Source organism: Pituophis catenifer, unplaced genomic scaffold (assembly GCF_029215685.1).
Source record: "Pituophis catenifer annectens isolate HBS135680 unplaced genomic scaffold, rPitCat1.0.hap2 SCAF_1, whole genome shotgun sequence".
NCBI lineage: Eukaryota > Metazoa > Chordata > Lepidosauria > Squamata > Colubridae > Pituophis > Pituophis catenifer.
Genome location: NW_027256881.1, coordinates 162807997 through 162829801, shown reverse-complemented (window position 1 = coordinate 162829801; position 21805 = coordinate 162807997). Strand labels below are relative to the sequence as shown.

At 38.0% G+C, this 21805-nt stretch overlaps 3 protein-coding genes across 4 annotated transcripts in view; all 3 read right to left on the bottom strand.

The window, feature by feature from the left end:
• Nucleotides 1-11805, bottom strand: part of RCBTB2 (RCC1 and BTB domain containing protein 2) — a 41334-nt gene extending 29529 nt beyond the window's left edge. For both annotated transcript variants that reach the window (XM_070933137.1, XM_070933138.1), the window contains exons 1-6: nt 11711-11805; nt 10771-10877; nt 8820-9078; nt 8222-8372; nt 4661-4827; nt 2772-2930 (exon numbers count right to left, since the gene is read on the bottom strand). In XM_070933137.1, the coding sequence (XP_070789238.1) occupies nt 2772-2930; nt 4661-4827; nt 8222-8372; nt 8820-8945 (603 nt within the window). In that variant the 5' untranslated portion in view covers nt 8946-9078; nt 10771-10877; nt 11711-11805. The remainder of the gene's footprint in view (nt 1-2771; nt 2931-4660; nt 4828-8221; nt 8373-8819; nt 9079-10770; nt 10878-11710) is intronic.
• A 3005-nt stretch (nt 11806-14810) lies between these two features.
• LOC139309124 (leucine-rich repeat-containing protein 15-like) lies at nt 14811-15773 on the bottom strand. Its single transcript, XM_070933281.1, has one exon. It carries the CDS (start codon nt 15771-15773, stop codon nt 14811-14813), a length of 963 nt encoding a protein of 320 aa, XP_070789382.1.
• Nucleotides 15774-15821: 48 nt separating this feature from the next.
• LOC139309058 (pericentrin-like) overlaps nt 15822-21805 on the bottom strand; it is a 133698-nt gene continuing 127714 nt past the window's right edge. Inside the window, exon 42 of the mRNA XM_070933136.1 lies at nt 15822-15906. Coding sequence (XP_070789237.1) covers nt 15884-15906 — 23 coding nt within the window. The 3' untranslated portion in view covers nt 15822-15883. The remainder of the gene's footprint in view (nt 15907-21805) is intronic.

The following is a 21805-nucleotide window of genomic DNA, read 5'->3' as shown; positions in this document are numbered from 1 at the left end:
AGAAGCCAGTTTGGGCTCCATCATTTGAACTGTAAAAAAGACAACAAAAACAGAGATGAAGGGAGAAAATACAACCAAAAGCATCCAGAAGGAAATGTAACATGGGTGGGTTCCAAATTTTTTTACTACCGGTTCTGTGGGCGTGGCTTGTTTGGTGGGCGTGTTTTGGTGGTCATGTGACTGGGTGGGTGTGGCCAACTTGACATCACTCACGTCAAGGGTTAGGGTTAGGATGCCTGGCCTCTCCTCACCTCAAAGGCCTCAACGAGATACAATTTCCCTGTCTATTTATTTACTACTACTGAACATCCAAAATATACTATTTAATCCTATGTACATATGCCATATGTGTACATACATATTACATAGTATAGAGTGTATATAGGCACACAAAAGGATACATTATCTACTATATATAGTGTATCTGTATGTATACACACAGAGAGCTCTTTTAAAACTATACACATTCAAACTCACTCACTACATTTGGAAAAACAGACCCAGAATTTCTGTCACACATTTAACTATAACTTCTATACCTTTAGAACATTACACAGACCTTCAGATATTCTTCCCTACCTAGCCTGCACATGACTGTTAAGAGCCAGGAGAGGTCATGGATTGAGTAAAATGTGGTGAAACTCACTTAACAACGCTCTTGTTTAGCAACCAAAATTTTGGGCTCAATTGTGGTCATAAGTCAAGGACTATCTCTGCCTTCCTCTGCATGGCAGCCTTGACCTAGTACTCCTTCTCCTTTCTGGCAATTTTCCTCTCTGTTGGAGGCACCAAAACAATCTAGACGATATAAGGTTTCCTGCTGGAGCAGGGGGTTGGACTAGATGGCCTCCAAGGTCCCATCCAGCCCTAGATTGCTATCCTGTTTCAAAGCATCTTCTGTCTAGTGCCAGAGTTTGTGGTCCTTCCTTTCTTCCTTTTTCTTTCTCTCTCTCTCCCTTCCTTCCTTCCTTTTTCTCTCTTTTTTCTCTCTTTCTCTTCCTCCCTCCTTTCTTTTCCTCCTTAAATGCCAGCAAAACCCACCACTTTGCTCCTAAAGTGGTCTAGGGCAGAGGTCTCCAACCTTGGAAACTTTTGGACTTGTGGACTTCAACTCCCATAATTCCTCAGCCAGCAAAGCTCCCAGAGTTCCTTAGCCAGCAAAGCAAAGCTGGCTGAGGAACTCTGGGAGTTGAAGTCCACAAATCTTAAAGTTGCCAAGGTTGGAGACTCCTGCCCTAGGAAAGCAATCCACGTTGCTAAAGCAAACAAACAACCCACATTGCATCTGTTTTAGGGGAGTAGGTTCAATTCATTGCCCAGTTGAAGACTGAAATGAAATGCTCCAAGCTGACAGCATTGCTTCTAATAACATTCCGCTCCAGATCAGATCTGGCTTTTTTTTTTTTTTTTTTTTTGCATAAAGGAGGAACACGGAGCGAATGAAAACAAAAAGCCTCCAGCCTCCGATGCAAAGCAAATTAAAGCCTCTTTCTCCCCCCCTCCCCCTGCTTCCCTTTTACCTTTGTTTAATGCTCTGAAAGTTTTTCTCTCCCAGGCAAGCAGCAGCAGGGGACAGAAGCAGCAGCCACTGACTTGGAGATCACATGGAGCCCTTCACGTGTTCTCCGGCAACCTGTTTTCTCTCCCCTGCTCTCTTGCTGGGAGAGAGAGAGAGAGTTTTTTGCAGCACTGTGTTTTGGGGACCCATCCAGAAAGCCTGGCACAGAGAAACAGCCAGGTTGAAGGCCGGTATTTTCAGCGCCCACAAGGAACCGTTCTTTGGTTCCTTGTTTTTTCAAGCTCAGGCTGCTTGGAATGAAAAGCTATTGCATAAAACGCATGGCTGGGGCTGAGGAGTGGTTCCTCGTGAGCGCTGACTTGCCTTCCCATCTACCACCAGCCATGGGAGGAAGAAGGTAAGATCGCAAGCCCGGCGGGATGGGGGGGGGGGGCGTAGCAAGCTAGGCCACAGGCAGCATGGCCTGGAATGGAGCCGGGCTGGGCCGTGGCAGCTTAGCCAGGCACACGAGCCCGGCAGAGACAGTAGGAGGGGCCATGGCAAGCAACAGGGACTGGGGGAGGGGGGAGGAGGCTGGCGCGACTTGCATACTTACCTGAAGAGGCAACTCAGTTGGGGTACAGGGCAGGCACCACATGGGAAGGCAGTTTAGTCAGGCAAGCCGCAGAGCAGACTGTGCGCATGTGCAAGTGCCACACAGTCTGCTCTGCCGCCCGGGCAGGGCAAGCGGGTGGGGCGAGCAAGTGGCGACCGGGGAACCAGTTCGGGGGCGTGGCCAGCCAGCCATCTTTACCAGTTCCACGACCGACAACAAATTATCGCTACCGGATTGCCCGAACCGGTGCGAACCGGTAGGAACCCACCACTGAAATGTAAGTATAACCACTCTTATCCTTCATTAGAATTTTTCCTGAGAGCAAGACTAACCAGATTTCTTTTGATTTAATTCACGAGTCTCAACAAGAGCATGAGAAACCCTATTTACTGATGGTGACACTTCTTATGCAATAGTACTGGGTGTCTATTTAAATCTCATATAAAAAAAAATCACTATTTTTGTTTATGAAACTTTAGAAAGTTAGCTAATATCTAAATTCTATTATCTTAGAATTCAGCATATAGTTTTGACATATAATTCTTCTTAATTGGCTCCATTGACCAATAATTGAAGAGACAGGCACCATGAACAATTTAGCACATAAGGCTTCATATGTTAAAAAAATAAGGTCTGTAATACAGAACAATACCTTACCTCACCATTTTCTATCACAGCCATTGAGCACATCTGACCACAAGCAATGTTAATTGCTATCTTGTTTTGTAAGCAGCCAGTAACTCTTCGAGGAATAGGCTGATTGGCTGTTGAACCAGATCCAATTTGTCCTGAATTATTATAACCCCATGAATACACCTGCAAAAATAAACTAGTAACAGACTGATATGCCATTCTAGAAATACATTTGTTTTCATAAAAATAGCACAAAGAAAGAATGCTAACTGATATGGACTCAACTCCATGCAGATCTATTGTGTTTTGTGCATGGAATAAAACATGTCTTTTTTTGTGGACAGATTTCTGTCAACATTTCTAGTACCTTTTCCCTAGAAAACTATGTTATTGAATTATCATGTCTTAAAGTACAAAAATAATATTGAAATAAAAGTAATACAAAAGTATTTGCAACTAATGCTTCAGTCAAAAAAATTCAAATATTTTTACCTACTATAAAAAAATTCAATTATTGGTACATAAAATTAATGCTGCTTAATTATTCATGTTTCACATTTGAAGTCAACAAGATGCTTCAGAGTCTGCAGCAATCTTGCAACTCCTTAAATCAAAGGTGTCTCTTCCCAAAACTGCATGCAGATGCATTTATTTTCCAGTTCACAGACTTCCTAACTGAGTATATAGGTTTATCTGGTTAAGTCTAATTCTGACCTACATTTAAACAGTCCACTTATGCTGAGCCAATGGGGAAAAAAGACCTATAAAAAGTCTATCTAAAATGGAGTTGAAATGTACTGGCTGCAAAATAACAGACGGGTAAGTGCCAGTTCTATGAAGTAGAACGATGATCATTGTTCCAATAATTTGGTATAACTCTGAGAATGGAGATTTGAAAAATAGCACTACTGTAAGACTCCTGAAGTGTGGTTACAATTTTACTTTCAATAGAAAAGCAATGCATTTGTAGAATTATGATATGGAAGCAATTGAACTGGAACATATACAGTACATTTTTTTATATTTTTTTAAGCATGTACAGTACCTTCCTATATATTGTAAAGATAGTACAGCACAGCATGTTAAAAAAATTCCGCCTTCCTGGTTACAGCTAAAAAATGAACCACTTGCTCCAACAGAGTTATACCTTGTTCATATTTTTATCAGAAAGAATAAAAATCAATGCTTAGGTAATTAAGGACCACAAAAATGACAGCATTAAGGAATTAGAAGTCATTAGTTTTAACGCTGTGGGGGTATGATGGCTGAGAAAGCTGACAGTCTCGATTTGAGACCCAAGCACCGAGCTCTTCTTATTTGTTTGAAGTCCTGCCCACCTAGCAATACAAATGTGAATAGATAAATAGGTACTTCAGTGGGAAGGTAAGAGTGTTCCATGTGCTTTGGCATATAGTCATGCTGGCCACATGACCACAGCAGCGTCTTTGGGCAACACTGGCTCTCTCAGCTAAGAAATAGAGATGAGTATTGCCCCCTTGAGTAGGACACGACTGGACAGGGGAAACCTTTACCTTTAAGTTTTAACATTGAATTCTTGCTGTTTTAAAAATTTTATATAAAACTCCCCCCTTATGTTTTTTCTTCCTGAAAATGGAAAAACATGAACTGGTGATTTCTGGATTTAACCATTTAAAAAGAGCTATATATGGAAGAAGGAAATTACACGACGTTATTTTGAAAGGGGAAATGGAATCAAGTAAATCTAATTGGTGTAAAGATTGAAAGTAGCTTCTTTAAGCACCTTCACTTTCTATTGTTTTCAACACATTTTTCTTCTCTTTGATTTTTCTTCATTTTTCATATCTTTTAACTTTGTTAAAAATTATATTAAAAAATAAAATTGATACAAAATTCAAAAGCAACTTGCACAGAATTACAATAATTCTTCTCACCTCACCATCAGCAGTCAATACCATTGAATGATGTGAGCCACAGGCAACTTCAATTACTTTTTTGTTTACCAAGTTGGTGGAGATTTGGCAAGGAATGTAGCTGTGACTGGTTGTTCCATTTCCCAGTTGACTGTAAGCATTATGACCCCAAGCATATACTTCTCCCTCTATAATATAAGAAAATAATTCTGAAAGGCTGATATAAAAATTGGCTACATTACAAGCTATCTTTTTCACAATGAATAACAAGATGATTTTCCTTCATTGTGAAATAATTACATAAATCACAAAAAAATGAAAAACGAACCCTTTGCTAACATTAATCAATATAATAACGGTTGAAACAAATAAACAGAGTAGATGGCAGGCTGAGAAGGAAATGATGTCTGTAAACCAATCAATATTCAAATATTGTTATCCTTGAAGTGGAATTTCTTTTACATGATATACAAAATAGTGTGACTATCTGCTTTCTCTTTTATTATCTCATTCTTATTAAAAAGATCCAAACATCAAAGCTTTTCCCCATACTGGCTTCAAAGGGCTTGTTACCAGCTGCACAGATATCATCAGAACGTTCTACAGCTAAACTACATTTGACAGACCTGAAAGATTCCTTCTTTGGGGCATATACCTCAAAGATTTACTTTGAGTTACCTAAGTTCCTTAAGGCCACCATCATAACTCTAATTTAGACATAATGCTTGAACGGGAAATATAGAAAGATTATACTTTGAACTAGAATTTCACATATACTGCCTGTTCTTCACTTCTTTGTACATCACTTATATAGATATCTAGTAAGCTGCAGTTATCTGACAATTAGGCGTTAACTACACCCTATCTAGGCAATAGTGTCACACAAAGTTTGACATCTGATCTAATAGTTGTGGTACATATGTCAGAAAACTGAATACTTTATGAACTTGCAAGTGACATTGATATTGTTCAGGTCCACAGATAATGGTGAAAAGGTTTAGCTAAGTGACCTATGCACATACTTTTGTGACATGCAAATATAGGTAACCATCTTAAATAACTGGCTCTATTCCAAATAAAAACTATGATAATTAATCAATAGTGACTAATTTTCACAACCGTTTTATTATTATGAAACTGGGCAGATGGCCTATAGAATTTGTCCAAATAATGAAACAGTATGGGAAAGCATTCCCTAAAGGTCTGGTCCAAGGCTTGTCCAGGTACAGAAGTTAAGAATCCAAATGGATCTTACATGAAGAATGGAAGCATTTGATTCATGTTGCTCTACAAATGTGATGAAACAAAGTAAACAGTTGAGTTGAAACAGTGCTTGGTAAGCTTGTGGAGAAAAGTATATTATAAACCAACACTGCAGTGATCATATCTGAAAACTGGCATTCTGAACATCCATAATCATCACAATATAGCCCAAGATCAACTTCTGCAAATGGATTCAAAGTGATTGTATTACCATTAATCACAATTCAAGAGCATAGGGCATGAGTACTTTATCAACCAGTAAGAACAGGTTAATTGACTAGGGAACTAATTTGAGACTTTGGAGAATATGTAGTGCAAGTTGGTCAGTAGTGACCTTTCATAGTTGACATAAAAGTGCAGGTGATCCAGTAGAGTCAAGATAGCTGTAATATGGATAGCTTCTTCACTCAAGGGACTGTTAGTAAAAACAAGATAAGGAAAACTGCCAATAGCCATTAAACATGCAAACACTTAAGGAAATGGAAGGCAAATTCCTTTATTGCAAAATGAAGAAATTTCTGATGATCTGCTCAGATGGTCTGATGGAAACCAGCATCCATCAAATCAATGTAAACCAATCTCTGAAGATTTTGCAATGAAAGAAAGAATGCAAACAGAAATGGCAGCATGTTATGAATCCTACATGTACTGGTAGCAACAGTATTGAAACTAGAACTGATGCAATTTACTATTCAGCCTAGGCGGCTAGCTTGTCATTAACTAGATTAATCATCTAGACTGGAGAACAAGTGGTTATTTCCCGATCTCTCCTTTATTCAGAGATGTCTCTAAATAAATTTAAATAACTCAACAGAAATATCATTTTAATATTTTTAATTTTTTAAAGTATAACAGTGGCCAGAATGCATAACTGCAGGCTAACTCTGCCCACAGCTAGGAGTTAGATTCTGATCGACTTAAGGTTGACTCAGCCTTCTATCCTTCTGAGGTTGATAGATTGTTTGAGGGCAATATGCTGTCTCTGCAAATCGCTCAGAGAGGGCTGTAAAGCACTATGAAGTATATATATGTAAGTTTAAGTGCTATTACTATAACTGTTAAAATTGAACAGTATCAAGATAATGAAGCACAGCTCAGCAACTACAATGATCTTATAAGCAGAGCCTGTTCATTGTTCCTTGTAAACCTTGAGAGGGAACCTTTCAGAGTCCATCAAATATAGCTCATTTCTAGAATGTTCCAAGGAAATTTGGATAAAAAGTTAATTATCTAGAAAGAAATTACGTTCATACAATACTGCTATATTGTTTTTTTCCCATTCTCTAATGTCTTTGTAGTCCAATCTACTACCTCCTAATTGCTTCCCTAATATCACTAGGTACAGGATGCATTATATTCAATCAATTATTTATTGTTGTTTATATCCCATCTAATACCTTGCTGCTATATCCAAGCACACATATCTTTTACATAAATTTATAAAGAGGGACTTTAACAAAATAATGTATTTTCAGCATCTCCCATTGACCAAAATTCTAGGGCAAACAGAAACAATATTTGAAACTTTGAACCTAGTCAGATTGTATAGACTTGCTTAATTTTTGATGTGTTTTGAGGTATAACACATTTCATTTCTCATGATGTTTTGTAACATTTAATGAAGAATATGTACAGCTATAGAATAAATATATCCTAAAATTCATAGCTTGCCTGTCATACAAGTTGTTTTATTACAAATTTTGAATATTTCTTAGCCATGTGACATTTAAAAGCAAATTGCTAAGTGTTATTACAAGTAGTCCTTAACTTATGACCATTTGTTTTATGACTGTTTGAAGTTATGACGGTGTTGAAAAAAATGATTTTATGACCAGTCCTCACCCTTACAACTCATGCAGCATTCACACAATTAAAGTTCAGGCACTTAGCAGCCAGCATTATATTTACAATGGCTGCAGTGTCCCAGAGTTAGATGATTGTCATGTGCGACCTTCTCAGGGCTTCTGACAAATCAATGGGTTAAACTGGATTCTCGTAATACTCACAGCATAAAAGTAATACAATAGGGTGTGACTCATTTAATCATTGCATTGTTTAGCAACAGAAATTACAGTCCCAATTTTAAGTACAAGTCAAGATTATTTGTACATCCCTTCCATGTACTATTCTAACAACTAAGCTCTAAGTACCCAATTGTATAAGAACCCCATCTACTTTATCATTTAAAGAAAAGTAATTTCAGCATCTCCCCAGAATTTCTTAGCTTTCCTTTCTTAATAATATTGTTATTTTAAAAAGAAAAAACCTTTCCAAATAATATATTAATAAAATAACCATAGCAAGAACCATATAACATACCAGTAGTAGCCAGAACAACATGAGGTCCACTTCCATAACTGAGGGAAGATAATTTTTTGCCACATAAAATATTTATTCTTCGAGGTTCAATGCTGCTCTGTACATCACCAATTCCCAAACTTCCGCTGCAGTTAGTGCCTAAAGCAAAAACCTATTACACAATGATACTGTCAGTACCAAAATACTTTTATAAGCATATATAATTAAAATATTTAAAAACACCCAAAATGCATTTATAATGAATTTTGAGTTTACATATTTGAGGATATATATTTTAGCCACATTTCTGCCATGTATTCTGCCCTAAAGGAAACCAAAAGTGTACATCAAGTATAAAATTTATAATAAACATCATGGAAGTGAGACTTATTTAACAGATGTACAATATAGTATATTTATTCTTTTTTGTGTTAGACCTGGGGAAAAGCTACATATTAAGCAAGGCAGAGAAGTCTCATGCCTTCCAAATCTTAAAACAAATGTGCATGCAAAGATTCTTGGCATGTCAAGCTTCAAATTTGTATGGAATCATGAACAACTAAAGATAAAGTCGATACCAAGACAAATAGCTATTCACTGTTATATCTTCAAAAGTTACCTCATCATTTTCAGTTGCATAAAGAACTTCATTGCCAGCACTGCCAAATACGCAAACCTGACGAATTAACTTCAATTCCTCTTGAGAGTGGAGAGCAAATAATGGCCATTTCCCAACATCCAGCATCTTCTGTTTCGGTAAAAATATAGTATATACAGATATTGCATAATCTGTTATACTGCTGCCCAAACTTATACAAGTATGAGATAGTTCAGACTTGGCAAATTTTGGGATAACTGTGTACTGTAACTTCCTAATTCTGTGGAAACAATGCAGTTTAATGAGTCAAATTAAGATTAGCTGAGGGACAAATTTCTATAAAAAGCAATATTTGTAGCTCAGCATTGAACTGTAGGGTCCTTGGTATGCTCTAAGCTAGGCTGCTTTCTTCCAGACTTCCAAACTAGTAACTTCATCAATGCTAGTAGAGACCCCACTTGCTACTAGCAATGTTGATGTTATCTAGTTTGGTAATGAAATGTCTGCAAGAAAACAACCAAGCTCAGAGAGCACTGAAGACTCTATAGGAGAGACTCCTGTATAGTTACTTTTATTCTATACATTTTATTAATGGGGTTTCCTTATTGTGTTTTCATTTGTTCCAATCCTATCATCTTCCTTGTTTGTCTCTAGAACCACCTAAATATTAACATGTCATTTGTTGAACTTTCTATCTATGGTGGAAAAAGTTCATTACAACTGTCTCCCCTGAACATTCCCTGCCCTGACTTTTGAAACTCACAGGATGGAACAGCAATACCAGACATTTCTTGTAGTGAAGGGAAACAATAATAAGGATATAATAAATAATACTAGAATATGATATACTGGTATACTAGATTCTGTAACCATTAGGTTCCTGTAATACATATATGCCTTTGTATTTGTATCACATATATTATGCCTTTAAATTTTATCTCCTGTAACAAACATATTCTGTTATTAGGCCTCTGTAATGTATCTGGTATTTGTCAAACGTATGTCCCTGCCATTTGACCTGAACTCATATCAATCTTCTTTCTGTGCTATCTAAAAGCATGGTACGTATCTCAGTTGAGATGGGAAAAGTTCATTACAACTGTCTCCCCTGAACATTCCCTGTCCTGACTTTTGAAGTTCACAGGATGGAATAGCAATACCAGACATTTCTTGTAGTGAAGGGAAACAATAATAAGGTTATAATATTTTGGGACCTTACAGTAGGATTGAGATCAAGCAATGAGAAGATGGCCAAATCACTATTATCAGACTTTACTCACTGGTATCTTCTTAACAGAACATAATCCCACAAGTCACTTGGCATAATTTCCAAAACGTCCTCTCTAGTGACCAGGATACTGATGGAAACAGAAGCCCCACTGTTCACAAACCCCTCAAATTGTCTCTATTTTTTTTAAGTAAAATATTTTGCTTTTTTTAAATGCTCAGAGCCATATGAAGCACACCAGAACAAAGCTATCCCAATTAGTTGGAATGTAGCCATTTGGTTGTCGAAATGTAGAAATAATGACTTCATAACTAGTTCAATGTGATCTTATTGCAAGAAACCTGGCTTCAAACTTATTTGGCGTTAAACTTTGATCAAGAGAGGGATCTCTCAGCACAGACACATCAGATCTGCATAAACACTGTGTACTAGTGAGTAGGACATACAACTATCTAAGGAACAATTTTCTAATATAGGGGAAAATGACTTTATACTGATTATGAAGTTAACTATACTGATTTGTTTGGAGCCCTGTGCATTTGTATGCTGCTATTATTCATGACTGACCAAGTATTCCTTCCTGATCATAAAATGTTACAATATCTAAATAGTGGGATCTGTCTTACTTTTTAGCAACCCTTGGTGTCTATACAGGCAGCTTAGGACCCAACAAGTCTTGACATGTGTATAGTCTACAACAATATTCTGCAATAAAGTGTTAGGAATAAAGTGTTAGGAACATACCAACATCTAAGGTCTGCTCTGGAGATGCAGGTACTTATTCGTTTTTCCTGCCAGCCAGCCAGCCAGCCACTTGAGGTAATGTAGAGCAGATGGCCTCTTCCTAGTTGCTAACAAGAAGAGAAAACAGTTCTCATACAGACCATTGAAAGAGAAAATGTATTATTTATTTGTCAAATTTATTTGCCACCTATCTTGCCATGGGGCCACTCTAAGCAGACATTAATAAAGATATTTATCAATATTATAATAAAAAGATGGACGGAGAGCAAAGGGGAGGGACGTGGAGTCTGCAATCAATCCAGCAGCCACCTTCAGCGTGCAATTCCCCCATTTGGTCCCTAGACCAGCGGGCAGAGCAACGTCTCCAGGCTCTTGCAGAAGGATAGGAGGGGATCTATTTCCCGTATTTCAAGCTATTGCGTATACCGCTCAGACCACATGACTATGTGGTATGTATGCCGCTCAGACCACATGAGAAAATAAACCATGGGCTGTATGCCACCATTCACATTTGGTCCGTTTTGAATTTTCTCTCCCGCCAACAGGACCCGTGTCGAAGTTCAGTGTCACATGTAAACATTAGGAACAGCAACACTGCCGAGCCCTCCCAAGAAACGGTTGCAAATTTTGCAACCTTCGAACCTCTCAAGGAAAAGTTCAAAACTAAACATAATAGTCCATTTGTGTAGCTCACAAAAGGATCTATACCTGTGAATCAACTTCTGTGGGCATAATTGTCAACTCAGATTTCTAAAATGTTTCGGTGGGGGTGGAGGACGAGCAGGCCAACATGCACACACACAAACACAAACACACGGGCGCGCTAAATGAGCTCGGTCTCACAAGGAACACGCTTGTGCACCCGGAGAGCTCGAGCGGGAGAAAGGACGAGGCCGTCTCGCAGTCTTCCCTGCAGGGGCAGCGCCCGGTCCAAACGTACCTCCAGCATTCTAGCCGCTCCGGCAGGGGCAGCAGCAACCCAGCAGGCAGGAAAAACAGAGCGGCCCGATCGCCGCGTAAAACGCACCCCGGCCGCTTCTGATTCGCAAGGCTCAGAGCGGCGGGCGGGCTTTCGCGTTTTGATGAAAGGAGGCGGGGCGTTGCTATCCCAGAGCGGCGGGAACTGTTGTGGCTTCGGTCTCTTTGCTGCTGGGGTGAAATCTCCTTGCTATGGAGTAAAACCGCGTTCCTGCTTTGCAAGAGCAATGAAAGTCCTGTAGGAATACTGTATCCTGAACTGCAGAAATCCTAACGATCGTTAAAAGGCAGTACCGTATAAGGGGAGCTTTTCGTGGGTCCCGCTGCCACCCAGCGATGGTCTTGATTAGTGGGCTTTTGACCAAAATGCAGGCAAAAATCTCTCCTCCTACGGGTCAAGTGAGGTAATAATGAAGTGCTTGGTCAGAGCCAGGGCCAGAAGAACATAACCCCTTTATTTAGCCGAAGCCTATCCACTCTCAAACCCAAGGGTCATCGGGGACTATGGATCCCGCAGGAAGCGCCGCCATGGCTCTTCCCGCCCGCTGAGGCGCCACTGCTGCCGAAAGGGCTGCTCAGGTACTGCTGGGGGAGCCTCTGCCCGGCCAGGCGGCCGCCTGCGCGGAGGCGGGGATAGAACGGAGTCCCCACCCCGCCAAGGCCTGGGGAAAGTCCCAAAGGGGCCCGCGCTTCCTTTCGGAACAGGATTGAGCCAATCGGGGAAAGGAAGCCCCGTTCTGCCCGTTGAGAAACGTCGCCTTAGTAATTCGATTCCTACTCTGGTTTATGAACGAAAGAAGTGACACTGAATGCATATTCACGAAGTAGCTCTCTCGCTCGACGGGTTGAGCCGAATTATTTCTAGCCCCTTTGCTAGCGGTGGCGTGTTATGCATGCTCTGGGGTGGATCACCAGTGGAGCAGTCTCCCGGTACTATTCACCGCCTCTCCCATAGAGGTGAATTCGAGGAATTTTTTTTAGCAAGAAAACTTTAGTCCCTCTTAATTACCTTTCCTTTCCAACATCGGACCAGAACTCAACTCGAGGATAACTTAACTTTCCTATAATAAATGATTTGCCTGGAAGGAGCCCCTTCCAGGATTTCTTATTTTGATGTCCTAGTCTAGCACATTGTTTAGGGTAGGGCTTCTCAAAATTTATAGTATTGTAACTTCCTAAAATGGATAAATGAATTTGTGTCATTTTCTACATGAATAAAACTCTTTTGTTGGTTAGAATTCTGCAAAAAAGGTACCGTTTATTAAAACTCTCATGGTTCCAGACTTAAGCTGTTTTAACAGTAATCTTTTCCCCATTTTTAAAAACTAGAATTTAAACAAAATTCTAAACTTCACTTCTACGTGTGCTATGGAGACTACATATGTTACTCTGCTGGCCATTTATTTTTATCCTGCCTTCATTATTTTTTTTTATAAATAACTCAAGGTGGCAAACATTCCTGCTCCTATTATCCTCACAACAACCCTGTGAGGTGTGATGGGCTGAGAGAGAGTGACTGGCCCAAGGTCACCCTGCTGACTTTCATGCCTAAGGCAGGATTAGAACTGTCAGTCTCTTGGTTTCTAAAACAGCAATTGAATTTTTGAAAAAAAATTATATACTTTTATAAATCACAATCAGAATTTACCAGCTGAGTTTGACTGAGAGCTGTTTGGCACTTTTGAACTTCACTCCCTGTGTTGCTTGCTGCTACTGCCCAAATAAAGCAGGAGCAAGTTTTGATAGTGCTATCAATTTGGACAAACATAAGCAAACTGGCAGCTTCCGCGTCTTTACTGGAGTTGGGGGTTTTCTGGAACGCTGACATACACATTTATTTTTTTAAAAAATGTGTCCTATCCCCTGGAATCATAATCCACATTTTGAAATCTTTGGCTTAGAGCTACCACATCTGGCCCTCAAATGTCTCTAGGAGTGTCAAACCTGAGTGCCATATTGGGATGATTTTTTGCCTTTGTGGAGTCGGGGTGGGCAGCTGCCAGTTTGACTGGCCTTGCTCTAGGATAACCCGTAGAACACAGAAGTTTTTTGTACTGTCATTTCTTTTTCAGATTTTTACAAACTAGATCTGGTAGCCAAGCAGCTTCCTATTCAAATATTAACCAGGCTAATACCCTCCCCAGTTTCCTTTTTTCTATATTTTTCTATTTGTTGTAATCTTTATAATAATACATATAATAATATACTGAAGGGGAAAAAAATCATTAGTAAATCTATCCTGCCCCTGCCTATAATCCATCCCTCACCATCAGCCAGAAACACACAATATATATAAGTTATCACTTCAGAATATTTAATTGCTCTTGTGTACGGATATATACCGTGTTTCCCCGAAAATAAGACCTTGTCTTATATTTTTTGAGCCCTGAAATAAGCACTTGGCCTTATTGCCATACACTCAAAAGCCCGATTGGGCTTATTATCAGGGGATGTCTTATTTTGGGGGGAACAGGGTATGTCAAAAATTCTTTAAGATTGAAAAGTTCTTTGAATATTACTATTTAAATTGGCACCCTTTTTGAATGCCTCAGAGATTCTTTTCCAGAAACTAATGTGAAGACGAGAAACATTTACTTTTTTATTTAGAACAGACAAAAGCTGGCTAATTATGCTGAAATCATTACATTTCTATCTCTTATGTTATTATAAAAATGGATTCTGTTGTTTCATGACCTGTCTATTCCATCTTCTTAGTATCTCTATATTAGTCACAGCATTAGCAACACCCTGTGGCTGCCAATGTGGTTGCTGTACTTATTCCTGAAGAAATCGGCTTCAGTGGATGAAGATTGCAATATGGATGAGAACTTTTAGTCAGAACTCCTAAGACATGTAAAGTCCAAATTATGTTGAAAGCATTTTTTCAGCCTCAGCTGATAGATTGACTCAGTACATTGCCCCCGATGAACAGGATAAGAGGGAGACAGACACATGTATCCTCTTCATATCTTCAGAATTGCATGCCTGAAAATTGTTCTAATATATATAGCTAAATCAAGTAGCATATTCAAGCCCAAAGTTTCCTACTACCAAATATTTAATCAGTTTTGAGCATTATAAGAAACATCACTATCCTCATTCCAGCGTTTCTCAGCCCTTTTCTTTCTGTTCCTTTCAGCCATTACAATGGCAGCTACCACAGTTACAAAGACCGTAAAAGTTATAACAAGAACAGTCACTGTCTCAGCAGTACAAAGCTCCGTATCTACAGCTGACAGAGGCAGGTTTCTCAACAGATGGGGCTCCATGCATGTCATGTTATAATAATCATCCAAGATCAGTCTCCTAACACTGTGCAGTTTTGCAAAAACTCTCTGAAGATCACAGTCACAGAACCATGGATTGTCTGAGAGTAAGATGTGAGTTCCAGGGGTTTGCAAAGATAATAATGTTTTGAATTTAATATGCTCAATTTTATTGTGGATCAAGTTAAGTGTTGTAAGGTGGCTTAATGGAATAAAGGCTCCAGGAGCAATAGTTTTTATCATATTGCCCTCCAAATTCAGGATCTCTAAGTGTTGCAGCATAGAAAATAATCTACTATGTAGGACATGAAGGCAATTGTTCTGAAGGTAAAGTTGCCTCAAGGACGTAAGACTGCGGAAAGTCCCCATTTCTATGGAGGAAATGTTGTTATTTTGCAAATTCAGCTTCTGAAGGTTTTCAAGGTATTGAAAACTCTTGTACTGTAGCTCCTGCAATTTATTGTAGGCCAAAATAAGTTCATGGAGAGAAATAAGACCCACTGAAAAACTGTTGCCAAGAAATGATATATCATTTCTACCAATATCAAGCTTGTGGAGCCTGCCCAATGAAATGAATGTTCTTTCAACTTTGTGAATGGAGTTGCTGCTCAAAAGGAGAACCTGCAACTTCCACAGGGAATTTAGAGATTTCCAAGGAATAAAATACAAGTTGTTTTGAGAAAGGTCCAAGTGTTCTGCATCAGGGGGAAACGTTAGATTGGACACCAGAGCATGAACTCCTGAGCAGTTCACAAACATTGTCCCTTCTTTGCAAAAACAGATTTTCTTGCAGGCTTGGTAGATTTTAGAATCACTGTGTGAAAGAGCAAACCAGAGCCAGACTAAGCAATGGAAATACATTTTCTGCCTTATTCTGTGCTTTTGTTGATTCCTGTTGAGTAATACAAATAAAATATATATTTTAGAAAAAGTTGCATAATGCATAATTACATTTTAACTACAGGTAGTCCTCGACTTACAACCACAATTGAGCTCAAAATTTATGTTAAGTGAGAAATTTGTTAAGTGAATTTTGCCCCATTTTATGACTTCTTGCCACATTTGTTAAGTGAATCACTGCAGTTGTGTTAAATTGGAAACATGGTTAATCCAGTTTCCCCATTGACTTTGCTTATCAAAAGGTCACAAAAGGGGACCCCAGGACACTGCAATGAATATGAACCAGTTACCAAGCCACTGAATTTTGAACATGTTATCATGGGGATGCTACAACAGTCATAAGTGTGAAAAATGGTCATGTCGCTTTTTTCAGTGCTATTGTAACTTTTTTTTTTATTGAAAAAGTTTTTCAAATATAAATTTTTCCCCCTTTTTCCCCCCTCCTCCCTAACCCCCCCCTCCCCCTCCCCTCCCCTCCCCCTGTGGCTTCTTCAAAATAAAACCCAAATTCATAACAGATTATATAATACTTTACCATCCCCTTGCTCCATCCCCCATACGCTGACCCTTTCTTTCTAATATTATTATATCCCCCTTATACTATACATTTCAAAATAACATTCTACTATAACATTATATAATAACTCCTAATTTAGCATATTATTATATCTCCCAGTTTAGCAATTTCTGCTCATAATCTACCCTTTTTCTCCCCCCCATACATATATCTCTTAAGTCAAATCTTTTATGTATATTAATATAACATTTCAAAACAACCTTCCACTATAAGACTATATAATAATTCCTAATTTAACATTGATTCAACTCATAGTCTGCCCATTTCCTCCACCCCCATAGATATATCTCTTAACTCAAATCTTTTACATATATTCATATCTAAACATAATATCCCTTTTCTTAAACTAAACAATCAATAAGCTAACCTGTCTCCACCCACTTTCCTACAGGACTACCATACTTAATAATTCTTAATATCTTTATTCTTCTGCCCACACCACTAAAAAGTATTCCCTTATGTAAAATCCTCTTAAAATGACTTTAAGCTTGTAATCCATATGATATCTTCTGTAATGTCTTTCAGCTGGATTGTTAACTCCATCACCCATGTTAGGGTAACATCACATTCTAATTCCAACAGTAGGTTCGGTATCTTCAATTACCATCTGCCCCCATCAATGGCAAATATCTTCTAAAAAAAAAAAAAAAACCACCCGAGTGACTTTATATTTGTATTCCATATAGTGTCTATAGTAGTGTCTTTCATCTAAATTATTAATTCCAACCACCGTAATAGGGTAACAATCAGATCATCTGCGTGCCCCAATCCCATAACTCTCTTGCTTTATAGCTCAGCATAAACGTAGTGCATTTGTCAAAGAATCCAAAAAAAGATAGTTCCAATCCATTCAGTTTAAGGCCCTTTTCACATCCCAAAAGTACAGCACTGCAGAGGTCTGTCACTCTCCTCAAGATAATATAAACCAATACTTTGCCTCAGCTATCTTTTCATATATTCAATCATCTCTTAGATAACTGGCATTACACTGTTGTTTAGTTTAAAAGTTTTTGTTTTTGTGAGACCTGCTTCTTCTTTTCTTGACTTTTTGTGGGTTAGATCTCCATCCTGATTTCCTTTCTATAAATTGTATATCAACTGTTTGGTTTTCATGCTGATCTATAACTTGATCTTGTTGGTTTTGCTTTTGTGGCTTAAATCTCCATTCTGGTTCTATAAGTTGTATATCAACTGATTGATTTCCATGCTGGTCTGTAACTTGATAAGTCATCACATTAGAATCCAGAGCCGCCTCTCTTGTATTTATAAATAGTCCAGCTGAGACCTCTGAAGGAGAATCCAGAAGCCGCTCATCTACAAAAACCTCTGTAACTTGTTGTTTTTCCATTACTTCCACCTCCTTCTGCTTATCCTGAATTTCTATCTCTTGTTGATTTTGCTTTTTGAGAACCTTGTAGTAAAATTCTTCCGCTTTTTCAACAGTATTTAGTTGATATCTTTCTCCTTGATATCTCAATATTATGCCAACTGGAATGTCCCACCTGAATGAGATGTTTTGTTTCTTTAGCTCAGCCACCAAAAATCCAAATTTCTTTCTATCTTTTAACATCTTGGGCAGCAACTCTTTATATATCCAGATCTTTCTTCCATACAATTGTAGAGTAGAATTAAAGGATTTCTGCACAATATCATTTCTTATTTCTTTATCTGTAAAGTAAATCACCACATCTCTAGGCAGTTGCCTTTGCTTTGCAATCCAAGAATTTACTCTATAGGCCTTGTCAATCTTACAAGATACCTCCTCAGGGTGAACCTTTAAAATCCCGGCCAGAACTTGAGCAGATATTTTTCTTAAATCATCTCTATTATTTTCCTGTAACTCTCTCATTCTAACCGCAAATTCCGTGAGCCTGTATTGCATCATTGTAACTTCTTTTTCAATCCCTTGCTTTATATCTTCTGCATTGTAAGTCTCGTGACCAGCTTCCTTTTTAGACTTTACTTCTAAACTATTGTCTTGAATATTTATCAAATCATTTTCAATTCTTTGTATTTTATTGTCCAAATTATAAATCTTATCATCAACTTCCTCCATTTTAGACTCTAATAACTTGATATTTGTATCCATCTTTATAACTATTTCTGAAAAAGCATTAGTCACTATTACAATCTTTCGTTGCAAATTATCATACTTTAGTTGTATCAATTCTTTAATTTCCTGCCTAAATTTTTCAAAATTCTGGTTCACAGTCTCGTGATATCTTGCCATTTCCTCCAGGACAAATTCTTTTAAATTAAGGCCATTCTTCTGAGTCTGTAAGCTCAAAACTTGTTCACATAATTGTGAATGGGGGAACACCCCCCCCCCGCTGCTTGTTTGTCAGGCTTTATTAGTTTTAACGCCATCCTGCCACACAAACTCTTTTTAAAGAAAGAAAACTTCTCCCCAAACAAGATCAAGTACAAATCTCCAAGAAAAAAGAAACTTAAAATAGATATTTTTCTTCTAGATTCTAGCCAGCACTGTTTATTCTGCTACTTTGTAGCTTGTTACGGAAGGACTTTTGCTTTCGGCTTTCTTCTTCTTCTCAAGCCTCAGCAGTCGCCATTTTAAACTTTTTTTTCCCTTCACTTAAAAACGCTTGTAAAATCGTTAAAAATACTTGCGATTTAGGGTCCCAAGTCCAAATCTCGTCCTCTTTAATTAAACCATCTGTTGATTTTCGTTAAGAGGCTTGGTCACGTCGCCTGGCTCTGCAAAAGGCAGAGGTCTCCCGAAGCCCAGAGCAGCGGCGAAGGAAATAGGGAGCCTCATCCTGCTTTGTCCCCAAGAGTAAAAGAAAAACTCTGGGGACTTCGCAGAGGGCTCTACCTGCCCTCGCCTGCTCTATCTCACACTTCCTTATGGAAATGGAGTTTTTCGAGCCGCCTTTCAGAAGCCAAACCGGAACGCCCAGTGCTATTGTAACTTTGAACAGTCATTAAATGATCTGTTGTAAATTGAAGACTACCTGTATCATCATGAGACAAAGTTGTTATCTCATTGACATGTTTCCCGTATACTTAATAAATTGCCAGGTTGTCAAGTTCTCAGCAGTTTCCACAGATTTTGAGTTACAGTTTAGTTACATTATTATTGGCTGTCTGCATGTTAAGGCTCTTCAGCACATAACATGGTAGATTTAAGTAAGAATTTATTACTTATAATGAATACACAACTAAAATGACTGATTGTCCAAGGGAGCAGTTGTTTTGAGTTCCCATTGCTCCCAATGGCACTAACAATCAAGATACCATCTGACAGAAGATTTAAAATAGATCTGTTCCTTCTGCATTTAGGATAAAGCAGATTTTGTTTCATCTGCATACCTACATTTTAATGCAAATGTTGATAACTTGATAAGTTTGGGATACATCTTTTAAAAAGCACAATGGATATTAATGTAACTATTTTTTCTGTATTTTTGATAAGAGAATAGGCTACCCACTTATAAGCAGAAAGAAATGAAATATGAATCAAGGAAGAGAGGTTTGACCTTATATTTCCTTTAATTAAAAACTAATCATTTAAGCGACAGTTAAGTAGTAAAAATTAACTTTACTCAGTTAATGTTTAATGGATATTCACTTTAATGCTTTATCATAAGGCACTGATGGTGAACCGTTTTGGCACCAAGTGCCCAAAACTGGAACGTATATGCACCAGCTGGCTGATCTTCACACGAACTGGAGCACTGGAAACCGGCACGCACAAAGAGCAGCTGGCGCATGCGTGCGCACAGAGAGGGGTGTGAGTGCCACCTCTGGTATCCGTGCCATAGGTTCACCATCACGGTCATAGGGATTATGACAATTTAAATTAAGATTTTTATTTCAGAATTCTTATTTTGTAGGACATTTCTGACTTAGAATATTTCTATATTGTTTCAATCAATAGATTCCCAAGGTGGTACAAAAGTTTAATAGTTTAAGAAGTTTAAAATACTTAGACATACAATATACCATTTACCAATTGGCAAACTATGAAAAGCTTATTTAATCCCTTGGAAAAGATGCTTATAAATAAGATGCCGGTCTACTTAATGGTGGAGGGTGGAGAGCTAAAGTTGTATATGATGTAAGGAACAGCTTCATCTTAAACAAGGCAGACCTTGAGATAATTTCACTTGATGAAGAGTGTGTGTTTTCTTTTCCTGATATGCACTGAAATTCTTTAAAACATTGAAAAGATTTCATTAAAAGATGAGTTAGATGATTTTGCTTGAAAGGACATCACTTCAAACTCAAGATATTTATATTCTTTATCTTTAATTGATAAAGATGCCTCATATTGCAAAATAGGAGTGGGCAACTTCCACTTCTATTACAACTTCCAAATGTTTGCTTTGTAATGTAGCACCCATAATATACTGATAATTATTGTAAACATGGCTTATCATTTTGAGATGGAAAATATGGAAACCAGTATTGAGCTACAGAAGAGGCTCCTGAAGACCTTATTCTCATTTTATTATAAACACAGTTATTTTGAAATAACCCTAAATTTGTTTTAACTGAGACTGCTTTGACAAAGATCCACAATATATTAATTGTGTATCATCTCCCAGTGATGAAGTGTAGTAAATTATTTGAGTATTTTTAATGCATGAAATGTGAGAGTAAACTGTCATAGCACTTGTGTATGAATGGAGAAATCTAAATAGTTCCATTTTTTCCATGTTCCAAAATTATCCATGTTAAATTGAAAAAAAAAATTAATAGTTTTCAATCATTATAGAACATAAAGATTGTACTAACAAAAATGTCTTCCAACTCCTCACCTGGAACAGCACAAATGAAAAGATACTTTTCTATTGTTTTTCATTGGTCTGCCTTTTCAGCAACTTTCACTATTTGTCATATCCAACAGTAGCAAAAGCAGTCTTACCTTTGTTGCTGCCCGAGACGCCCATAAAGTGCATGTTTCAAATGTCTTTCAAAGGATAGCGGCTGGTGGAAAAAGTATAGAGCTGAAAGGATTGGTTGTCATTGTGCTAAGGCAGACTAGTTGAAGTGTGTGTGTCTGCAGAAGCATCAGGTTAAAAAGAAACGTTAATAATTTAAACAGCTGCAAATGAACATTTATGCCTACCTCCTGCTTCTTTTAGTAAATACTGATACTCAAATCACCTTGTAAGAGTGTGGAAATATAGCAGTACACATTCCTTGTAATATATTGTGCTCTCTCCTATAATACACTGAAAGTTGATATGGGTGCATATTTTAGATAGTTACCCATATATGTATTGGCAAGGTATCTCAATAGACGTGTGAAGCAAGTGATGGAATAGTAAAAACATTGATTTCTACTAAG

What these genes read in the sequence shown, in the direction of transcription:
- LOC139309124 (XM_070933281.1), bottom strand. Translation starts at nt 15,773, where the DNA reads ATGTTTGTGAACTGCTCAGGAGTTCATGCTCTGGTGTCCAATCTAACG.